Source organism: Lepisma saccharinum, chromosome 1 (assembly GCF_977018435.1).
Source record: "Lepisma saccharinum chromosome 1, izLepSacc3.1, whole genome shotgun sequence".
NCBI classification, from domain to species: Eukaryota; Metazoa; Arthropoda; class Insecta; order Zygentoma; family Lepismatidae; genus Lepisma; species Lepisma saccharinum.
Window position 1 is genome coordinate 181,731,535 of NC_139229.1, and position 25,181 is coordinate 181,756,715.

Below are 25,181 nucleotides of genomic sequence, written 5' to 3' on the forward strand. Positions count from 1 at the left end.
TTGTAGTACAGAGGACTTATGTTTGATTCCTTGAGAAGGCTACAGGGTTCAGTTCTAATATGAAATTTTGGATCATATTCTGACTAACTTCTGTGCATAAAGAACGTTTCACAGCATACTCAACTTTCTTTTTGGTCTGAACACAATAATCGGTAAATGATTCAAGTTTGAATGTCCATTCTACAAGATGAGAACAGAATAATGAAAAACGTTTGAAGCAGGATTCTAACAACTTACACGATAATTAACAGATTATTCTCTTAATTATAATGTATAAATAAAACAACACATGTTCTTTTTTTAGATATGCATTTTTTACTAATTGAGCTCTTTTAAACAATGTACTATAACAAATCAATACACTATACAGTTGTGGTACATCCTCATACATTATAATTACAACAGACTCATCTTATTACACGGCTTGTTTAAAACTCACAACAACTTCATTAAATTCAATACATCACGTACTACATATGATCACATGCAAACAGCTGAGTCCACAACTAACTACTTTTGTCTTTACATTGTAATGGACTGTGTTCTGCACTTAGTGCATTTTCTTTACTATATCTTACAATGATTTTTTATATATATATATATATGTATAGATAAGATTATATATTATGTATATATGTACACAAAAGGTTCTAATAAAATTTTCTGCAAGCAGTTTCTTCTTTAAATAATATACAAAACAATAATGCAATTTCAGAACATATAGACATCAAATATTATGCAAAAATGGGAGGAATAAGAGTGGATCTGCCCACCATTAAATTCACATTACAAATCAGGTACATAAGAAATTACAATTTATACAGATTGTAGAAAAATAAGCACCACACAAACATCCTAGTTTTATGTGTTCTTTGGTTTATGAAGAAATCAAATATGGAATGATGTGTATTGAAGTACGCAGCTAAATTCTCTTCGGCATGTTCTCTCACCATGCAGAGCATAAAACATTACTTGTTGGTTAAAGAAAACCTTAATGCTGTCACTTCCCCATTATTTATTGGAGTTAAATCAATTTCTGTGCACATTATTATGTACATAAAAGTGTAAATAGCAAAATATAATTATTGAAACTTTTCTTTTATATATTTGTGCATGAAATTTGTCAAGCTTTCTACTAGTGTGTTTATCTAACATCTATCTTTCTTTTTTGATATGGTGTTCATAGCTGCTGGTCCCCTACACTGTACAGCTCTATTTCTTTTTATTTTATAGAAAATATCTGGTTACGTGAAATGCATGTGAAGGAAATGTGTTCCTGACTTGACTAGAATATTTATAGCCTTCTAGTAACATTATTAACATGTAGCAGAAAGAATGCAATTTGTAAGTAAAGGAAATACAAGAATTTATAAACAACTGTTATGGTTCTTTAATTGCATTTTTACAGTGTGACAAAGAAGGTGTGAACTCTACTGGTCTCTCCCCCACATATAAAAAAAACTTCATAATTTAAGGCTGTGAATTGATTATTATCTCTTAAGGTTAAGATATTGTAACTAATAATTGACTTTGGTACATATAAAAGTGAGGAAGCTTAACATCCTCAATCGCCTAATATTTCAGTAGTATTGCTGGCACAAAAGTAAACAAGGAACTCATACTACCAATCAATTTGCTAAATGTTCTATCTATCTTGCCACACATTTGCAAATTTTCTGTTATTGTTCAACAAAAACGGCAAGTAAGATATTTTATACCGATATGCATGTCCAAAAATATATATATTACCTGTTAATATAAACATTAACTGACATATGTCTTGTTATTCCTACATTTTCCTTTTTAGCAGATACAATTCTGATACTGTCATTATTCTTTTGAAATGACAATTGTTCTGTTTTTTTTTTTAAACATATCAAATGAAAAATATTTCTAGTGTGTACAACATATAAACACGCAATTTATATTTTAAATGTCACACAACCAAAATTACACGAGGAACTCTAGAAATATAACTTGCATATTATCATAAAACAAAGATGATAAATTGCATTAAAAATGTTAAAATGTACACATCTTGTGTTCATTGGCCAACTCTTAGACTTATTTTAAAGATGCATCTTTCAATAATTAAGCTAGAAAATATTTGACTGGTGGGAAATACTGGATTTTTAATTCACGAACATGATTACAATACAATAAATAAATTTCCTGAAGAAAGTACCTTCTTGCATCATTATGGTTAGTTTTGTGCAAAGGATTCACCTTACCAAACTTTGTCAGAGATATGTCAGTAGGCAGCTTTACAGCTGTTTGCACCAATTTATATACTCTTTTCTGGCATGCTGTTTTCTCTTTTAGTGTGTTCAAATATTACCTCAATTTCTTCTCTATTCATCTTGCTGCAAAGTGTGTGTGGAATTCAACAGAATATACGTGAATGCAACTGACACATCTGTCCTGTGGCAATCATCACAATATTGAAACAGAAGTATCACATTTGAATGAACACTTCTTTGCACAGCAGGAAAGAGAGAGAAAATCACTCAACTTCACTTTCTACACACTGATGATAAAAAAAAAAAACCCACACACGTCAGGTAAGTATTACCACTAGCAAAATATTTAGAATGTGCATATCAACAGTTCCAGTCTTGTGTTATAAAATGTTTCCCCTCCACATTCCTGCTAATATGATGCAAAACCATGGACATAAATAAAACATTGTTAAAAAAATAGTCACCACGACATTAGATATTCTACAGAACAACTGCATTATTGTACTGCAACATTTTTGAAAATTAATCACACAATACTTCATACAAGTTTGAAATGGTTTTAACTGAAGTAAAATGTCATAGTGCTCTAAGACACAATCCAAATATACTGACCACTCACTGGCTTCTGTATATTTTCTTAACATTTTAAAGATGCAGAGTTCACAGACTACAATGTAAGTTCTACAATCAAGATACAGCACAGACAACACCCTTCCTTAACTTCTATGAAGTGTTCTCAGCACATTTTGTGCTAATGGTTTATGTACGAACTATGTACATTTTTGAGGAAAAAAAGTCCTTGCTTAATCTATCAGTTCTGTATTGCTGGAAGAACCTTGTGATATGTGGAAATATTACCATTTTTCCCTATAAAAGAATGTGAAGGCAAGGGGGGAGGGAATGTATTTCTGCTATTCGTGGAACAAAGTGTTACAAATGGAAATGAAAGTTGTTTAACAGTCTTCTTTTGGAAAGGCCCCTGCTACAACTGTAATAACATTTATGAGACTCGATAAATACCTTATCAAACTAATTTCGTGCACAAAAATGTTCTTACTTAAAATCCAGAGTGCACCATGCTGCTGAGATTGCAGTAAAACATTTTCTCAATTCTTTGTTTTTTTATCAATAGGTTATATGCTTTCAAGCTCTAAGCCTTAGATTCTTCTGAATAGTAACAAAAACGGTGACAAAAAGTGATGCTTTTTAAAAGCAAATGCTACCTCAAAGTTACATAAACAAATAGGTAGTGGTAACTGGACAGATGACATTGTTTGAACACATAGATCAACATTATTGCAGTTTAAATGGCACCTCTTCAGATCACATAAAAACATCCTAATAACGTACAACTTCCCTATCTTCACTATGGTAAAAACTCGACGTAATTCTCAGGAACTAATCCAGTCCTCCCATTGAGAGTCCCCTCCAACCATCCAGGTTCTAGCGACCTCCGCACTGTGAACACAAAACACTATTTTATTACATGGGTGATTCTTCAGGGTGCAAAAATAATGCTCTGAGACCGAGCTAAATATTCTGGGGCATTCTGAAAATTTAACTTGCCAAATATGTGCATTTACATAACACTAGATGTCTGTGCCTTTCTGCAAAAAATTAGTAAGCATTCCCCAGTGAAACTATGAAATAATGTACTCTGACAATGGCAAAGGTTGGATCTACAGTTAAAACTGGAAATCCAAACTACTGAAATGTGAACCTTGCAATCAAAAGGTTCCTGGTCGAGGCACAGTGGTTCACATCCAAATATAAACTGCAGGTCCAGTTTCAATGAGTGCATTTGAGCATAAAGTAGACTAAAAAAAAGTACCTCCACCGGGATCCTTGTAACATGAAAATGGATAAGATTTTCTTTTACTCTAAGATTTCTGTATGGCATATCAAGCTACAACTCTGCAGTTTGTTTATGTATATTCAATGTTTCAGAAGGCTGCTTGCACTTATGAGGGGAGAGTGAAATTTTTTTATCCTCACAGGGAAGGGGTGTTTGAGCTACATTTTCTTATTATGATTTCTCTACATAATCACATAATCTCTATAATCACCCCCAGATCAATGCACTTATGCATTTTGTGCTGCAATTTGTTTACAGTCATCTGGTAGAATGATTTGTTCTGAGTCTCACGCCACTGAATGACCACCTTTGTCCGTGTGGAAGTGACGTCCTTGGAAGTGAATTCATCATAGCAGGGAAAAGATAAAAATCTGACGGGGCAGGTTGGGGTATAAGGTGGATGGGGAAGTGCGGTGAAGCCACACTCGACCAAAGCAGCCTGTGCAGTGAGGCCTTGCCAACAGAGGTGCCGAATCACGGCCCTGTCGGCCACTCTCTTCTCTGACACTTAATTCATTTTCAACCTGACAAAAAAATAGAAGAAAACATGTAAGTTTCATAAAAGTTCGCACAGAGTGTCCTAAAACTCAAACCTTAAATCCTCCAAAATTTTAACTACCTACCATCACTCCTCAGGGCAGGGGTGCTGGTTTATTCTTTGCAGATAAGATGGATAAAATGCACTAATCTTTTTTATATATCTCGTGCAAAATGTACAGAGATATACATAACTGGAAATACAAGGTGGTATCAAAAATTTTCGGGACTGGTCCACCTTGGGCCTAATATCTGCCATCACCCTCGAAAGCAGTTCACCAGACCCAATAATTCTATTTTTTTAAAATGCTTCCTGGAAGTCGTGTGTTGTCAGGGTGTCCAGCACTGCCTGCGTTTCTGCTTGGATCGTCTCAAGCATGTCAAATCAACAGCCTTTCAATTTGATCTTCAGTCAGGACACAAAAAAAGGAAGGGGGGGGGGGGGCAAGTTAGGCAAGTAGAGTGAATGACAGTCATCATATTTTTGGTCAAAAAGTCCATGGTGAACAAGGAAGTGTGAAACGGTGTGCTGTCATCACACAAAAGCCAGTTCCTTTGATGCTGGGTGACATTTTTGCACATTTTCACACAGCCATGGCAAAATGTCTCGGTAGCAAATGAAATTGATTGCTTGGGCTGCTGGAACAAAAAAATGTCTCAGCAGCAGATGAAAGTTATTGTTTGGGCTGCTGGAACAAATTCTTTGTTAAAAATCCTCTTGATATCTCAAAGTGATTAGTATGCTTTCGACTTTGCTCTTTGCCTGTCTCACTTTTATTTTGGTCTTAGTGAGTTTTGAGTTTGGCAGTGGCGATGCTACATAAAGGGCAACTAGGGCACTGCCCCCCAACAATTTTAACATAAAAAGTTCATCTGAAGAGACGATCGGTATATACGCGTATATATTTTTTTTGTTTTTTCCCTCAACCCCTACGTTGCTGCAACCAGACTTACAGGGTATGCACCCTGTGCGAGGTTAATATATTTCTACGTCCTGTTGGAGAGAGTAAAATCTCGGCTCTGCCCCGGAGACGTGACGTCACTGACTGATCCAAACATTTACAGCATAGGCAAGGAACCCAAGGGACGGTCCCCTCACAATGGAAAAGCGCAAAATTCGTAGCCGTCTCTGGGCAGTGAACGAGGTGCCCTGCCCATTCATGTTTGCCTAGTTCACCGTTCACTGTTTCCAACGCTTGGCAGGCAGTTCATTCGTTCTTCCAGCCTGCAGCAATAAGATAGAAAAAAATCCCTCGAATGCTTTTCTTCGCGCTTGTTCCGGCGACCTGAAAAGTTGACAACACTTTTTATTGCACAAACTAGTCCCTCGTATTTTTAAAAAGATCCTCCTTTCTTCCCATTGTAATACGGATTTGGATTTGAGTTAGTGTGTGAGTTTGCGTTGCGTTCCGTCTGTGCGTATTGGTCGCTTATGAAATAATTAGTTTTTCGCGATTTTATAGTTACTGTACGTGTTTATTTATTTGTGTAATTGTGTCTGTGTTCCAGCAACTTGACATGCAGAATATCTTCGTAAGTATAAACGAACTTTTTGGGGGTACATGGCCAATGTAAAGTGTTGTAACTGAACTTAACGCTGCATCATCTTCCTAGTTAGTCATTGATATTAGTGGATACTTGGTGAATATGACATTGAATCATGTAGAAACTTTAATATCTACGCCTTTCAATTCATTGACAATGGAAGAGAAACTGCAGTGTAACATTTTTCTAATCATTCCAGTATCTACCCAAAGTTTAGTTACTGCAAGCGTATAGGGTTCCGACGTCAGTATTCGAGTTTTTTATTTTATTTATGTAATTTGTTCCATATGTTTCTGATTTTTCGTATTCCTACGTAGTGACTATTTAATGCTCTTTGGAGAGATATCTTGATCAGAATGTTAATTTTATTCCAAATTGTTCGAACAATTTACTTACTCCATATCAAGAAACTCCCCTCAAAAACCTTAAAGAGGAATATAGAGGTAAACTGCCCCCTCCCCACCCAAAAGAAAAATGTGCCCTGCCTGACTGAAAAGGCACGCGCCGCCCCTGGAGTTTGGACTTTTCCATTGGAAAAATTGTAGCCTTGCTTCACAGGGACACAACTTTAAACCCGTCTCTCATCACCAGTGAAAACTCTGGACAAGAAGGTTGCATCGTAAGAGGTAACCTAATGAACCTCCTTGCAGATGTCAACCCAAGCTGCTGCTTTTGCTCAACAGCCAGGAGGATACTTGACTCAAATTTGGCACCGACACGATGCATGCCAAATTCAGCAGTTAGAATCATTGGCATGTTCATAACCAATTCCCACCATATCAGCAAGGTTATGAATGGTTTGATGTCATTCCTCATGATCCAGCTATTGAACTTTGGCAGGTATGTCAGGCGTTGTGGAACTGAGAGGCTTCTGTGTGTGTTTGTCGACCTGAACAGATGTCTCACTGGTCCTGGCCCATGCATGCCATTCAAACACTTATGCTTTCTTCCCTGAACACTTGTGTAATTGTTACACTTTTCTTGAGACTTGCAGAAAATTTGAGGCACTCGCTGTTCCTTTCTTGGATCCATTGCAAAATCAGAACACACCACACACATTACTTCAAATAAACAGTCAGTGCGTTCACTCATCTGTGTTACTCCCAAGATATACTAGTACTGCCATCTACAGTTGCATCATGCTAGTACTACAACTGCTGTCCAGATGGCAGTAGCAGTCTCAAAAATTCTGGATAATACCTCGTCATCGGAATCCTAAAAATTGGGTGTACATGTCATGCTGTGAATGAATATATCAAAAGAAGGTGTTTTGTAGTGCACTGCAAACTGCTGCCATCTGGCCAGACAATTAATGCAACTGTGTACTCTCAGCAGCTGGAATGTGTTCATGAGAAACTGAAAAAAGTGACATCCACACTCGTGAATTGCAAAGGTGTTCTCTATCTAGTGGATAACGTGAGGCCAAGTGTGGCACCATTCTATGCCTTGGTTGGGAAACTCGGACACATCTACCATATTCCCCAGACATTGGCCAACGTGGTTACCATCTGTTCCATTCACTGGAGAACAACAGTTCTGAAAGCTAGACAAGGTGCTAACTGCACTTTGTGACTTTCGGTCACATTCTGCAGAGTGAGTGGAATCCTGGGAATTCCAGAACGTTGTCCATCATTGCTGCTAATGGGGACTATATTTGACCTGCCAGGTCTATTTCACTTTTTGGCATTTGAAGGTGTCAGGTGAAAATCTGACAGAACTTTCTTGGTTACCTTCATATAATGTTTCATTGTGAAGATTATAAAAATACTCCTGAGGTACATTCATCAACACACAGGCCTTCCAGATGGTGCAGTGGTAGCATTGTAGCCTTGTAATCAAGGAGTCCCGGGTTCAATACCCGGTGGAGGCACATAGTGGTTTGGATCCCACTGCAAACTGTAGGTCCAGTCCCAATTAGCTTTACTGTGCATAAAATGGACTTAAAACACCAAATCAATCAACATTCATCAACAGCATGGTACACAAGATCACATACAGATATAAATGTAATAAATAGTGTAATCTCAACTAGAAAGGTGCACAGAAGTTACTTCACTACTGGATTATATCTTCATAAATTGATGTTATACCCTGTGGCACAAGGGTTTTAATACCTGAATCTATTTAAATATCAGAAATTTATTATTTCAACAAGACTTGTTATTCAGAACTGGAACTAAACCAGTTCAGTAAAGTAAAATTAGTGAACTGAAATTACAAAATCACATAATTTAAAGAAAACATTGCCTTACCATTAGTTATGATTTGGTTTGGTTCAAATGACAATTCCCCATCATTTTCACCAACGCAGGCATATAACGTTCTTACTCTCCTGAAAGGGAGAAGAAAGCACATATAAGAGAACACACTTAAATGTCAAAATAATGTTTATATTGTGGGTAACAAACATACCCAGTCATACTCTTTTCATGGGTAATTAGATTTTGAGGAAGATACAACACACCTTGATGATGCAAAAGTGATGACTGTGAAACATTAAAAAAATGAAATTAATTATCCTACTTAATATTGTGTTCTATAAATTCAAAATATCCTTACCCCTTCTCAATTAATTTGTATAGTGAAAAATAGTGTTTTTTATGGATTGTAATCAAGACTTTTTCTTTTTCAACTACAAGGAGAGAGAGCCTGAATTTAATTAAGATGTAGGCTTAAAAATAAAGTCAGTGGTTTGTTATCAAATCAGAAGTAAACATCCCCAATGAAATTAATTTTACAACTTTTTAAGATCATTATTACGTACTATATTGATGGGACAAATTAATCGTTGTATGAGATTCAGCAAAAATTTCATATCAGTTCATCCTTTATAATATTAATGATAGAAAAACAGGCATATAAGAAAGTATAAAAGTCCATTTTCCTATCAGACATAACCTGATATACAGGTGGTAATTTTCCCTGGCATTACTCTCTTACTTCATAGATTCAGCATGTCGTGAAGTGTATTGGCATTAGAAGGTGTCAGGTGAAAATCTGACAGAACTTTCTTGGTTACCTTCATATAATGTTTCATTGTGAACATTGCCTCAAGTCACTATTGGGTACATTTCCATGTAAAGTGTGGTGCATTTCAATTTAACATGACTGTGTAAATGGTGCAAGCACTGCAGAATGAAATTACCACTCACTGATGATGAACCGGACAGGGGTAAAAACTTTTCATTTGGTCATCCTGCTAAGTGGAGCTACCTGAACACACCCGAGGGAGTCATGCTAGAGCAAAGGGCCAAAGGTGGCAAATAAGTGTCTGGTCTGTGCCATGCTTCTTTCTCCATTTGCCACACAAATAAGAGGGATGATAGTGTGACTGCTACTTGCCTCTGGTTTAAGTCTCTACCTTGTACACCAGTACTGTAACACCGTTGACAACTTAGTATAATAAGGACAGAGTATGATGCGTGTGAGATAATAATCCACTTCTTTCCCCAACTTCATAAGACATTATTGACTGTGATGTCTTCATAATTCACTTACTTCTTCAAATACAATGAATCACTAGAAAACAAGGAAACTCCATTGGTTTCATGTTGAGGAATTTCATTAAAAAAAAAAGTAATATTTTAAATTGTTTTCCTTTCGTTAATTACTTTTTTGTAAAGGCTATGCATTCTGGGGGCTTATAAATTAACTTCTCAGATGAAGTGTTAAAATGTGCAAATGGTTTGATTCAACTTGAGCCACATGGCAAATGCTGATTAGTTCAAACCACTTTCAGTCAACTTTGAGCACAAAGAAAAATTTTGAAGGGTAAAGGATAGGCAAAGCTTGGGGCTGTACCACTTCATCTGTACCTCAACATGTACCTTCATGCCAAAGTTATGCAATTAATCAGATTCCTCTATAACAAAGTCCCTCATTTTACAACCCTTTGATATATTGGACAATATTTTTTTCATCAAATAGTTTCATATAAGGTATAAAGCAAAAGAGAAAATGTCCAACTTCCGTCCTAGACAATGTGTGTGTGGAAAAAAATAAGGATTATTAAACTTTAATCTACGAATTTGTCAGAACTGCGAAGATGCTCTAATAAAACATGCACATTTAAAAAATTGTATGGAGAAAATGGAAGAGAATACTACAATATAATGCTCACTGTGTCGCCACATGCAATGGGTTTAAAGATCCCAATACAATATTCATACAATATCAGGCGTTTTTTTTATTATTATTTAATAATCAAAACTCATGTGGTCAGATTCAGAAAGTGCAATCACGCCTCATTCTCTTAAACTTCCAAAGCTGTTAGTAAAACAGAACTTGAATGAAGCTACTGTTTTTGATCTTCTGCATTAACAAAACTCAAAAAATACAAGTTGCCTTTCCATATCATTTGCAGAATAGAATGTATAGTAACTCATTTGCGAATTCAAAGAAAAATATAACAAACACTTCATGCTATTTGTCAAACAATTAATTACAGACATACTTTTCTGACTTAAAAATTCAACATGCATGTAAACAGTATGGATAAATCTAAAGAATGGATTATTATCTTTTTTTCTCACTTTGCAATTTTTCTTCTGCACAAGCTTCTTGAGAAATTTAAGTCATTAGGTTGATTTCAAAATCAAATTATAAGAAAGAAGCATGCCTTGCATTGAAACTAGCATAGGATTTTTTTTCCTTTTGGCTGATGTTACTGTAACTTACGATAAAGGCAAGACAGAATCCAAACACTGTCGCTTTCTAATTTCTGGTGAGCTAAGGAAGACAAATACAGGCTTATTTGCAAGTTACGGTGCAAACTTTTAATAAATACTTGAGCCCCTTCTTTTATATATATATATTTAGAAAAAAATGAGACAAAGCCACAACATGCACCTTTGTTTTGTTGGCAGTCCTAATTTCTTGATTCACCTGAATCATTTTTCATGCCAGGGAGAACAGTGTGGTAGAAAGGATGAAATACTTACTTAAAATGTACAAAAACTTGATACCATGATCGTGTCGGTGGAATAACCAGCAGTTTTTGCAGATATTACAGAATTACACCTGCCTGAACCATCAGATGGGTAAACAGTAGACCATTCCACTGGCATGATCACAATATCAACTTTTTATACTTTCAAACCATGCTTTAACTCCCATCCAGAAATTAGGAGTATCACTAAAACAAAGGCCTTGGTTTCTTTATTGTTCACGACAGGTGGACACAAACTTTCCTACCTGCTGTGTAAAGTTTTGTTCACAATTGTCATTAACACAGTTTCATTAATGAAACACATCCATAACTTATAACTACAGAACATTTAACACAAATGTATTATTTATGGTATGCAGATCCAGTTTCTCTCAATGTGTCAACCCACACACATGGGTCTGTCTTCATGATGTGTGGTTGAGGAGTGATTCTAGTTCAAGCTTTAATTACTCTCCTTTCTTTTTTGCACCTGCTGCAAAAGGGGGGGGGGATCTACATCTGTGTACCTCACAAGATATGGTTTGTACATAATTATGGTGTACTGTCATATGGTTATAACAAAGAGTAAAATGCAATACATATACAAAAAAACAAATAAATAACAGTAATAACACTGTAACAAGGACATTGCTCAAGAACAATGTCCCTTCTGGCTTTCAAGACACAAAAACATGTGGCATTTGGAAGCATGCCTTGCCTTATTGCCCGGAGTAACAGGCAATTTAATAAAGTTCATCTGTGATTCATCTGTGATTTAAACAAGTTCCCAATGTCTGCATGAAGATTTTAATAGCCTGTTGAGTTTGGTGATACTCTGTCACTATGTATTATCTCTTTTTCTATTGTGTGTGTTACCACTACTTGAAGCAGAAGTCCTGCATATTCATTTGAATTCTGCACATTCAACTAGACCAGTGTTTCTCAACCTGGTGTAAATTATACCAGGCTGTGAGAGGTTCTCCTGAAGTGTGCAAATTGCAGCCCAAGCTGGCAACCACCTGAAAGATGACCTTTCCTTCGGGTCTCACCAGCAATAAGAAGAAATTATATCTCGCCATGCTGGTGATTAACCAAAACTTCTGAGAAGGGGACTGTCATCCATGTAGCCTCCAAATTTGAGATACAACATCAGGCTGGAAAGGTGAAGCAACTTGCAGTCTGAGCTGGCAACCACCTGGAAGGGTCTTCCTTCGGGTCTCACCAGCAATAAGAGAAAATTCTTTCTCACCAGTGTTTGTGATGAGTTAAAGCTGCCGAGAGGGGATTGTCACCAATGCAGCCTCCAAACTTGAATTACAACCATGGAGAATTCTCGAGTATAGGGCTAGAAGGGTGAAGGTCTTGCAGCCCGAGCTGGCAAACACAGCAAAGATGACATTTCATTCAAGTTTACCACTGTGATAACAGAAAATTCTTTTGTGACAGTGGAAGTGAGCGATCAAACAATCTAACCGAGGGAGAGATGCTTCCCGCCTCCCAAATTTGGAGGTTGACGGACGGGGACGGACACAATGGTAAATTTAGTTTGCGTAGCAATTTTCATTAACAAATATATTGAAGTGTAAATATTGTGATTAATGGGAATTCTTTCGGTGTCCGAAATGGAACATGACAATGAAAATCTACTTATCAAATTAAATTATTATATTGGCCATAAACTAAAAGATTCCATTAGATCCAATCATTATCAACTAATTTAAACCAAATTTTATATCAACAAGCATAAGACATAATCAAACTAATGTTCTCTATGATTATGCCATAATTTATTAATATTTCAAGGGTACATATTAATTAACGTATATCTAAAGTTTAAAAACAATTAGAAACCTATTTACGAGTAAAATTGTTCGGATCAGAGCATCGAATTTTAAATCACAAATTTACCATGCCAAAGGTTCACAAAGGGTGAGAACTACTGAACCAGACCAATAATCAGGATTAAAATATGATCCTTTTTAATTTGTTAACAGTAACTTGTCTGTACTAATTGTTCTGATGAAAGCTCACTTGTACAAAATGTAACAATGGACAAGTCCTCTTCAGGTATCTTTTACTTTTCTATTTTTTCAGTCCGAGGAAGCAAATTTAAGTTCATGCTATGTGCACAATGTTCTTTCAATGCATGCAAACATGCAAACTTGGAAAAATGTTTGAGTGTTGTCTTTGACAATGCCAGGTACAGTTCTACTCCTTATTTCTTAAAATTGTGGTGCAAGGGGAATTCTTTACTAGTCTGCGGTAAGGGGATTTGCTCATCGACGGTTGGAGTACACGGGATTGATGCGTACCAAGATTTTCTTTGTCTCCACTATCTAAAGTTAGATGTCTTGGTTCATGTACTTGCCCCCTGGTCAGTGTTGAGGATTATTGTGGAGATTGTAGACATTCTACACACTTGAACCCATACATGTGCAAACAGTTAAACATGAATATTAAAAATATGACTTTGAGATCAAAAAATAATTTTTGTAACTTAAATTTTAAACCCTTCTATTTCTCTTATATAACACACTTACTATTGAAATGCAATTCATGAGAAAAAAAATACTGAAAAGGACAAAATAATTTCATTGAAATATTTTACTCCTGACAAAGTATAATGCATGTAACGTTTAACAGAATTAAAAGGTTGCAAGTACTTACATTGATTCAGGAGGTCTGTAACTTGTGGCATAGTGCATCGCCAATTTGTTGCCTATAAGAAAGGAACTATTATTAATAAATGAAGAAACAACAATATTACATGCAGATAATAAGTATGTATCACCATGTAATATAGGTTGGGCCATCGGCTGGTTTCTTTTTAAAAGTGCGATAAAATAAACACCGTGCAATATTTTTCAAAGTTTGTTGCTTTATTGACAAGAGTACACCTTAAAATTAGTTATGGAAAATATTTTCATTCAAATGGCTGCCGCGGCTCGCTTGGCAGTAGCCCATCCTGGCAACCCAATTTTGAAGGACATTATCGATAGTTTGTGGCTCTATTGCACGAATAGCATGATCAATATTGTGCTTAAGTGACTGAATCGTTTCTGGACTGTCATCATAACATCGATCTTTAATGACACCCGACAAAAAAAGTCCAACTGCGTCAAATCGCAGCTTCGCGGAGGCCAGGCAACCTCACGAAAACTGCTGATTACACGGTCATTGAACTGAGTGCGCAAAAGAGCAATTGCTGGATGGCTTGTGTGGCACGTAGTGCCATTCTGCTGGAACCAAAGCTCACCCACGTCTAAGTCAGCAATTGCTGGAAAAAACACATCGGTCATCATGCATCTGTAGCGCTCTCTGTTGACCGTAACGTTGTTGCCATCGTCATCCTCGAAGCAAAATGGGCCAATAATGCCGCCACTTCACAAACCACACCAAACAGTCACATGTGGAGGATGCAGTGGCCTCCCTATGACGACATGTGGGTTTTCCGAGTCCCAAATATGGCAGTTTTGCTTGTTGACATATCTGCCCAGATGGAAATGCGCTTCTCCTCAGGCTAGTGCGGCTAATGTTCAGTTGCTGAGATCTGTGGCGAGTTGAGGTTCTTGGGTTCTCGGCAACAGCAACAATATTCTGGACTGAGCGCATTGGACGAACACGAGGATAACTTGTGTTATCACTTAGAATACAACTCTCACGGACTTCCGTACAGCAGGTGCGGTTGGTACATTATTTCGTCCGAAATTCATTTTCAACATTCGCACTGTTTCGGCAACACAGTACTCGCTTTGGAAATAAGTTTTCAATATTTCCCTCCATTGTTCCAGCGTAAAACTATTCATTTCGTACTGAGGAGATATGCTACTGTGTTTCTATCAAGGTATTGAGCACGGATGAGCTGTCAGTGTCAAAATAACATGTACTTTAAAAAGAAACCACCAGATGGCCCAGCCTTTAGTATTAAGCTCTGAAATCAGACTGAGCTTGGTTGAAACAAACATCCATGTGTGTGTGTGTGTCTATTTCTCTCTCTATGGTGGCAGTTGGCAATTCAGGTGGAAATTTTTCGAGCAATGCCCCTATATGCAGTGGTTTTGGGGTTCACCCAGCCTCTAATAAATGGATAAGAGGGTACCAGCAGAGTGGCTCTTGTTCCCCTCCTGAGATATCTGGAAAAAGTTCATGTAATTTGAATGGTGAAATTGTAGTGATATTTTATTACAAATAATATTGTTTTCTGTGATTTACAGGCTGTCAGTTACAGCTATTAACTGCCATGTCCAACAAAATAATGAGAGAACGTTTGGAGAGGAAACATTAGAATCAAGTTGACTGTTGTAACTTGGGGTGTGCGGGATGAAAAAAGTTTGGTCGGGACAGGATTGGGAAGGAAATATTAGAAATTCTGACATTCAGGACTGAAAATATTCTCCATTTCCCAAAATTCTTGAATTGTACACACTATTTTCCCTTCAAGTGATTGTTTTTGCACTTCTAGAATAAAAACTATAAATTTCAAGATATTTCAGGCACTTATAGTGCAGAAAATATCAAGAATTTACCTATTTTAAATAAGATCCTTTGGAATTTCTTGGCTGTCCGGAATTACGACACCCCCTTCATTTTGAATTATTAGTTTTTTTACAGTACCCTTTGGTATGTAAAAACATGGATCAGAGATACCATGAAGGACAATAGATTAAGTGGTCTCTGTTTGATACCTGTGCATTGCAAAAAAGTACAGAAAAAACTGTTCATCAACAAAGTGATAGATGTTTTTGGAAAGGAAACAAGGCAATTTCAGTTTCAATTTAAATAGCAGACTTCAGTATAAACTTATATACAATGCCAAAGTATTTTCAATTCAATTTGAATTTTACGATTTGTAAAGTAGCAGGTGAGTAGTAGATACGGGATGGAAAAACTTGCCCCACTCCTGCACCTTCACACTCACTCTCTTCACAGTATAGTTGTCAGGGGTGACAGAAACAACAAAAAAAAATACATACAGATAAAAAAAATATGCTGCCTTGCCTGGGATTTCATCTCGCAATTTCTGCTTTTGCACTATTCTGTTTTAACATGGCATTTATCTTTCTCCACAAATATTGCCAACATTAGAAATAAAACTGCTTGCAAACAATGCATACTGTTGAAAAGAAGCAATGTATGCAGGTTTTACATGTCCAGTGTGATGACCCACCATTTATTGATACTGTTTTCTCGGAGAATAATGAACTAATTTATAATTTCCAGACACAGAATCCCACCGCATATTCTCTTGTTCATCTCTATTGAAAGTTCATACTTCCTAAAAACTTACTGCTGTAGATTCAACTGATATATAACTAATGTGTTCTTTTACGTGAAGCTTTTATATATATTATGCACCATTTTTATCACCATTTGCAAGCAGTTAATTTCAATTTGGCAGTTTTAATATTACTATTGTAATATACTATACTATTGTTACCATCGTTACCATAAAAGAGCATTTGTACATTGTTGTGCATTTGATAGTGTTAAATTTCATGACCAGTGAACTTTTAATTAGCATTTGTATCTGATATATGTCAGAAAAAGGATCAAAATTATAATAATATATCTAACTGAACTATTGTACCATACTTTTGTATGGCTACAAATATGCATAACTTATCATGCATCGACTCTTCTAATAACAAGGCCTATATATTATACTATTTTTTACAATTTTAATAAATAGCCATTTTTGTGATATAAATGTATATACTGTATGTCATTACTGTCAGCAACATGTATATAAGACACAGTGCATGTTTAATATTTTCATTTCTGTTCAATTTTCACTGCAACACTGATTAAAAGTGTTGAATTTCATTCAATTTATCAAAAAGCATAAAGCACAAGTAAATACTGGTAAAAGCAAACTACAGAGAAACACACACAGGTTAGGAATTATTCTCTATAACAGACATGATAAATGTTTAAAACACTACATAAGCAATACAACAAAATATGCTAAACAATCACAAAGATGAAAAAAACAATGAGATTATTTAATACGAGCTAAGAACTAAAAATCTGCTCACTATTTTATACATATAAAATAACTTCTAGAAAAAACAAGAAAACTTTCTGTTTCTAAGCATAGAAATGAACATTATGCCAAAATGCTCATAAAAGCAATGCCATACAGAGATTTTGTATACAGTGGAACCCCAATTTTACGTTTCTCAGTTTTACATTTTCCCACATTATGCATTTAATCTTCATGGTCCCACTAGAGCAAAAATGCTATGAAATTTTTCCTGCATTTTAAGTTCTTTCAACTTGGTCCCTTGAAAAATGTGAAATCGGAGTTTCACTGTATAATGACTATGAATGTGAATGCTTTCACCTGAATAAAAATTCTCAAATCAATATAATTACTAGTTATTTTTCTTGTACTTGTTGCAGCTCTTTTTTTGTGTCAATTTAACTCCTTGACAGATTTTACTGTGATGCGAGAATGAACTATTTCTGGCTACAATCAGAGTGCTCTTTTTCATTGGTTCAATACAGGCACAAGAATTGTTATTGAAAGGAGTCACTTCTAGACAATAACTTACTAGAACTTACTACACTTACTTCAAATGTTCTTTCCAATAAATTAAACAAGGCAATTGGCATTTTCTGTTTTATGATTTAGTTTTACCTATTAAGCTAGTATTTTTGGACCACACCTTGTGCATCATGTAAAGTAAATGGTTATGTTCTGCAGATCCACAAGTAACTTGGAACTTTGAAGTTATTCAAACTGGCCAATGACCAATAATTTTAATGTACATAATGCTGTCTAAATTAAATCCAAAACATACAGTCTATGATATGTAATAGGTAGCTCTACAATGGCTTCACTGTTTTACGTGGTGCAATACATTTTTAGATAGTGAACGTCAAAGTTCCAACTTGCTGTGGAAATATTGTACATGGTGAAATTACCTCTTAGTGTCTTCTGTGGTGATGCAGTGGTATAGTTGTTATGATTGCTCAAATCACGAGATGACAGAGAAGACACTGATTCATTTGAACTACTTGTACTATTCTGAGCAAGACTTAAGGACTCGTTCTTTTCTGAATTCACTATAACAAAAGGAAAGGAGAAATCCATCAATTCTTATTGCAGGAATTTATTACACATGCATCAATTTCTACATCCTAATTAAGAGTATGAATTTACAAATAACATATAACTTACAACAAGGCATTGGTATAAAAGGGATTGATGTAAATTATTATAAAGTCTTGTTTTTTTATGCGAATGCATATTTAAAGCCATGTCCTGCCTCTGGCCTCCACCAGCAGTTCTCGAAAGTTCACCTGTTAAAAAACTGCTATGATATTCATATTCTGAATAATCACAACTGTTTAGAATTCACTCAAGGCATTCAAGTGAAGCTTCATGTGATTTGCTGTTGCCATTGTCTAGATATATGTGATAGAAAATATGCTTACAATGTCACAAAATTACAAGTATATAGACAAAAGTGAAAGCAAACCACAGTAAGATTCACTTGAATGCCCTAGCCGGAATTCTAAACAAATGTCTTATTTTTTCCCCCTCCATAATTTGGAATATCACAGTCTTTTTTCGAAAGGAGGGGAATCCTTGAAAATGATTTTGCTGGTGAACACCTAAAGCCTAGTATGGTGCTTTTGTACCCTTTCCTTGTTTTCACTAGATTTCAACTAGATCAGGTGACAATAAGTCATATTAACATGAGCATGTATTCCAATGGTGCCAGAGTAGGTGCTTGAAATGGTGAGCATATGCTCCATTTTCTTATGAACAAAGTTCCCCTTGTACAGTTTTCAAATAATAATAATAATAATAATAATAATAATATCATCATTTGCCTGTGCAGATGTGTGTGTGTATAAGAAACTGCATTTGCAATTTCTAAGATTGAACTATCCTTTTTCTTCTTTTATTTTTATTCATACGAAAATGATGAGAGCAAATTGCCAGCCATTTAATTCATCTTGGAATGTAGCAAAAATAATCTTACAGATACTAAATACAAATGTTTGTTATTATTATTGGCTGGTATACAGGGGTTAGAAGCATTATACTGATTCACCTATCACCTTACGGTCAAATACTACTATTATGATATTTTTGTTGGCCATTGTGTTTAATTTATATTTCTCTTTAATACAGATTCAAATATGGTATCTTTTAAAGTGTTGATAAAATACTAAAAAGTAGTGTAAAAACTTGTATAAGAGTTCATTTTTTAATAGAATTGAATTTTTATCAGGGGAAAAAAGAGTGAAACAAAGAAAATGTAAAAAACTCTTTCATTTACATCCAAGTATAAAATCTGTATAAAAAAAATAATTATTCCTGACTGAATCTACCATAAGTATTAATGACAAATCTAGGTATTCATAAAAATATTAATTTTGTAGGAAGTAATTTTAGACTGGAAACGGTGCTTTGGCAGAAAGGATTAGTTTTGATGAAAATTCTTAGCAGGAAAGACACATACAAAAAGCACTTCATATTGGCAGGATTTAAAAAAAAACAATTTACAGTAGCAACTACATACAACCTTCAGGGAACAAAGCATTTGGCTGCTTCCAAGCAAAGTACATCAATATGTTGATCAATCTTGTAAGACACACAGATGCCCAACTGCCCTTCTCCATAATATTAACAGCATTATCCACCCTACCCCTTCTGTGAGATGAGCTTTTCAATGTCTGGAAAGCAATCTTTTAAAAAAATGTATTTCTGCTATATATATAATCTTAAATTGTGCAGAAATTCCTCACCTTGATTAGATACTGGGAGCACATCTATAACATGAATAGCTATTAAAAACACAGATGGTTACATTTGATGAGGAATAACTTAAGTTAAAAATGTATTCTCAATAAAAAGTAATTAGTTCATTAGTAATCATCAGAATATTATGATGATAGAGGTACTGAATTAATATCCTCTTAAGTTGCTGCATGAAGCAATCCTGACAGAAAGGAGGTGGATACAGCGTTCATCCAGTTTTTAGGAAAAATGTTTTAATTTCTATGAAAAATATACGCTATAAATCATCTTGAGCCGACCTTCTGATTTAATAGAGCTCGCAGATCTCAACAATTGTAAAAACACCTTTTTTGTAGATTTCTGTACAGTTATATCTGCATTCTAATTGACAGATGTCATTCATAATAATTAGGGATGGGCCAATAAGAAATTTTGGCTGATACCAATATAATTTCTGATACCGATAACCGATATTCTACCGATCCAATATAAAATTCCAAATGTTTCTTGACCTGAATGGTTCATTGACCTCCTTAATACATGCAAGTTTCGAGGTGACTGCAGTGCAAAAGAAGGTACATATTTAGATACTTACTTTTTTTAAGATTATCTATTGTAACAAAATGGCAGAATTTTGCACTAAATTATTAGATATTTATAGATATATCTGATCAGTAAAATAATCGATAATTTTACTGATAAACCGATATGCCTAAATTAGCCAATACTGATAGAGTACCAATTAACCTGTCCCTTCCTAATAATAATCATTACTGGCAGCAGTGGGCTGTATCTGTATTAATTACTAGAGCTGAGCTGATATTGGCATTATAAAACACTAATTCCAACTAAGGACATTTTAGGTGGACCATAAAATTACATGTGACAATTTTGGACGCTAAAAATCCTGGAGATTATCCAAAATTAGGTGTTGATCCACAAGAAGAAGGCAATGGGGTGATTGTCCCTCCCCAGAACGCAGACCAGATTTCTGTGACATATACTCATGTTTATTATTGGCTCAATTTTTTTGTGCTACCTTGGTGATGGAATACATTGAGTGCTTAACTCACAATCTCAGCATCAAGGGTTTCAGGTTAGTGTCCTGGCCTGGGTGTTTGTTCGTTGGATTGATTTGTTGTTTTAAGTCCACTTTATGCACAGTAAGGCTAATCGGGACTGGACCTACAGTTTAAAGTGGGATCCGAACCACTATGTGCCTCCAGGGTGTTTGTTCGTACCTCTCCATTAATTTCACCTAACTGTCAGTCAACCTCTCAGCAACTTTTATAATGTAATGTTAGGTTTTATTGTAATAATAGAATCAATTATGAATATCCATTTCTTTCCTGGAATTTGAACCCCAAAGTCTCCTATTTTCTATGTGGAATACTCAAATCTCCAGTCAGCGGCGGCGATTGGGTCCCAAAACTGGGGGGGAAGGAGGGGGGCAAAGGCAGTATATTTCCCTTTGTAGATAAGATTTAGCATAGTGCGGGTGCAAAATTGACGAAAATTGGGGGGGTCTGGCCCCCAGACCCCCCTCGCACCCCTGTCTCCAGTCAAAAAGGGCAGTTTGGGACATGTTTATATCTTGTTTATGTAGAACAACATTACTGTAGGTTAGAATAGGTACTTGTCTCGTTGAGGTGCCAGACTAACAAGCTGCCCTTCCCAAGCATTTCTGAATCTGCCACTGTACAAAATGCACAATTCTTCATTAATTTGACACCTCTATTGTGTGGAAAAATAGACAGCAAAGCTGTTTTACACATTTTGATATTTTAGACTGTAGATATTTTATATATTCTGTATAAAGAATGTTCTAAAATAGAACTTGTAGATGGAAATGATATATTCCCAATGGAATACTTATTGGCCTATATATTGACATCAATACATATTCATGAACAGCTCTATTGATGGAAAATTTTTGGAGCTTCAGCAGTATCAGCTTTATCATAATAATTATGAAATGCTTGCTCTTCACAAACTCAATATCACTCATTAATAAACAAGCTTGTAACCACGTCACAAGTTGCCGGAAACACTGCTTTATACAATCACTGTTGTGAAACCAAAGAACTTATAGATGATCCAATGAAGGGGTTCAAAAAAAAAATTAACTTTCTTACTGATTGGATTATAGTGGAATGCAGTCTTTTGCTTGGGATGCTGCTGACGAGGGCTGTGTGCATGTGATCCCTGAGACATGGTATGCAGATTTCCTTCGGAATAAGCTGTTACACCGGCAGCCCTGATGTTCGCCTGGTGCAGCCCTGATGAACTGTTTCCATGATCCCGAAGGAAGGCAGCATCACGGACAGGAACAGCTTGGTGTACATTGTACATACTCGAACTCATATTGACAGAAAGCGGCCCGTCATAGTAGGATTTTATCACAGCCTGGGGACAAATAGAATAAGAGCATATGTTACAAAGGTCTGCAAAATAAGATATCGCAAGTTGTTTTTCTTTTAAGGAAAATTTCATGCAATACTTGTAGATGAAGTTATTTATCAATTTTTATGTTCAAGAAAAAGTGATGCAAACAAGAGAAATTATTTACGATTTTTAACATCAAATACATGAAAATGTACAGTAATTGCAGTATTTATGTCCAAGTTTCTTAGCTCCAAAAGGTTTCTTTATTATATCTTGAACTACACTTGTGGAGCTATGTGAATGGGAAGCAGCAGACTTCAGTCTACAAAGCTATGAAAACAAATAATGAATCACCTAGTTTAGTTCAATTATAGATTATTACTTCTATCCTTGTTAATGAAACAACGTAACAGATAATGTAACCTATTATCACAACCATCAGCAAGATGTTAATTACTCCCTCAGTAATTAAATCTTCATAGATTGTATGCGAAAAAAGATGCATTCACAACATGAATCCTCTATTACCTGCACAATTTTTGCATTGGTTTGTGATTAATATATACTAATGTCCAAAATTAAAGCAACAAACAGAAATTCTTTCCCATGTGTCCATTTGACCACATAATACGATCAGGTGATAGTAATATTTATGATGTCATAGACAACTGGTTTAAGATAGAAAATAAACTAACCTTAACGTGCCAGGATTCAGGGGTGCCCATCCCCCCAAAATAATGTCAATAATGTCATGCATCCCCCTCAAATCATATCATTCCCGCCCTTAAACCATATCGTAATCCCCACAAAATATTTAATTACGATAGTGTGTCTACCGAAAGTAACTTTAGCTTTACTGAACATTATAATTGATCTGCCCCTTCTCCCTAAACAGGGGTGCCATCACTCAAGACCATGCCTAAAATTGTTCATCATAATTGAGAATATCGCGTGGATCCCACTTTAAACTGTAGGTTTAGTCCCAATTAGCCTTAGAGTGCATAAAGTGGACTTGAAACACCAAATCAATCAATCGAGAATATCGCTGGTCTTGTAATGCAGCTTTAGTATGTATAAAAACTTCATATTCAAATCATTAAAGAGCCAAACACACATTGTAGCAACAAATTATTGCGAGCGAAGCGAGCAAGAAAATTTTTACATCCATTTCTTTGCAGGCTTTGAAGAATATTAATTTAATGGGGTGTCAATACTTTCTTAAGATCCCGAGATATGTAGTCTTTTTCTTTTCCAGCTTTTCCTTTGGCACATTCGGGGTCGAAAACGTGTGGATGCCTTATCGCTAAATACAGTCTCCAAAATGTAATGTTCGAACTCTCTCTCTCTCCACTACAGAAATCCCTTGACAATCTAAGATTTAACACTTTATCAAGAGCTTTCTATCTCCCACTTTAAATTTCATACTCAATCCTACCACCAAAATTTCCATGCCAATTTTAGACTTACTGTTAATATTGAAGAGTAGATATTGCCTCCTCAAAAAAATTAATTCTCAGTCTCCATACCGGTTCCGCAACAGTCTAAGACAATAGTAATACACAAGAATTGGATACCACCTTCAATTTAATGCTCAATCCCCCTCTAACTAAAGTACTCGCCATAATATAAGACCTAGAATTGGATACTGTCCCCCCCAAAAGTTTAATTCAGAATCCCCCTTAGACCCCACGTATCAGTTAAGGCCTAATATATAGGAGTTTGATACCCCCCCCCCCCCCCACCTTCGATAATGCCCTAAACACTTTCATTCCTTCATCTAATGGATTAAATATGGTGCATTTAAGGTGTAAAATTTTTACATATATTTTGGAAAAGATATAAATGTTGAATTTTATATTATTTGAAGGGAAAAAATCCCCCCAAAAAATCTCGATGGTGCAACCTGCTCCATAAAACCCCCCTGTGGGCACCCCTGCCAGGATTTATCAACAAAAAAATCACGATAGCAACAGGTTAAACTTGGCAAATTTATCAACAAAAAAAAATCGCACGAGGAAAGGATTTCTGTTTGTTGCTTTAATTTTGGACACTAGTGTACATTAAGGCTGGACTTTTACGTATTGCACCAATAGGAAAATTATGTTGGGAGTTTTTATATATTGCATCCTTTCATCTATTTATCATAACCCAGACAGTTTCATAGCACTCCCTTCCTATCATTTCACATCTCAGCAGATATTTTCACCAATTCCTTCCATTTGCCTTTAAAAATTAACAAAAGGATAAATTTTTTCAAGATTATTCATGATGATAGTAGGAATCCAAAAAAAATTATGCTGAACTCCATTTTTCAGCAGATGGTTGAAATTCACTCATTTAAAGTAATTTGTGAAATGGTAAAGCAACTTGAGGAAGGAAAAGCCACAAGCCTTCGAATTCATGGAGGCCAAGAAGGGCAAGGAACACAGTTGACCAGTTGATGCAAAACTCTCACATTCTGCGAGTTGTAAGTGGTGACAGATGGTCATTCAAAGACTTGGTTTTTCTTAACATTGAAAAAAGAAATGTTTTAAGTCCACTGTATGCTTAAATAGGATAATTGGGACTGACCCTACAGTTTAAAGTTGGGATCTGAATCACTACGCAATGTGTCTCCACTGGGGACTGAAACCAGACTCCATAATTGCAAAGCGATAGCATTACCACTATCCCATAGGGAGGCCCTCGTTTAAAGTATGCCCCCTTCCCCCATCCCCACACAGTGTAGGCTGATAGGGATAAGTGTTGGATCCATCAGTATAGAAAGGTACAATGTAATTCAGTACAACTGATTCTGGGGGAATACTTATAACAAAAATTTCTTTTGTTTTTAAAAAAAATGTATTGAATAAACGTACCATTTTTTTAGTTTTCTCACACCTCAAGGTCCATCACCTTAATTACGATAAATTTAAAGATGCAATTTTAAACCCAAAA

The 25,181-nt window shown here is 35.7% G+C and overlaps 1 protein-coding gene across 4 annotated transcripts in view; it reads right to left on the minus strand.

Annotated features, from left to right (window-relative positions):
• Positions 1–1,794: 1,794 nt before the first annotated feature.
• Positions 1,795–25,181, minus strand: part of Graf (GTPase regulator associated with FAK) — a 178,544-nt gene continuing 155,157 nt past the window's right edge. For all 4 annotated transcript variants that reach the window (XM_083143835.1, XM_083143830.1, XM_083143826.1 and 1 more), the window contains 5 exons: positions 21,995–22,265; positions 18,032–18,172; positions 13,772–13,823; positions 8,430–8,509; positions 1,795–3,698 (listed from right to left, as the gene is read on the minus strand). In XM_083143835.1, the coding sequence (XP_082999961.1) occupies positions 3,607–3,698; positions 8,430–8,509; positions 13,772–13,823; positions 18,032–18,172; positions 21,995–22,265 (636 nt within the window). In that variant the 3' untranslated portion in view covers positions 1,795–3,606. The remainder of the gene's footprint in view (positions 3,699–8,429; positions 8,510–13,771; positions 13,824–18,031; positions 18,173–21,994; positions 22,266–25,181) is intronic.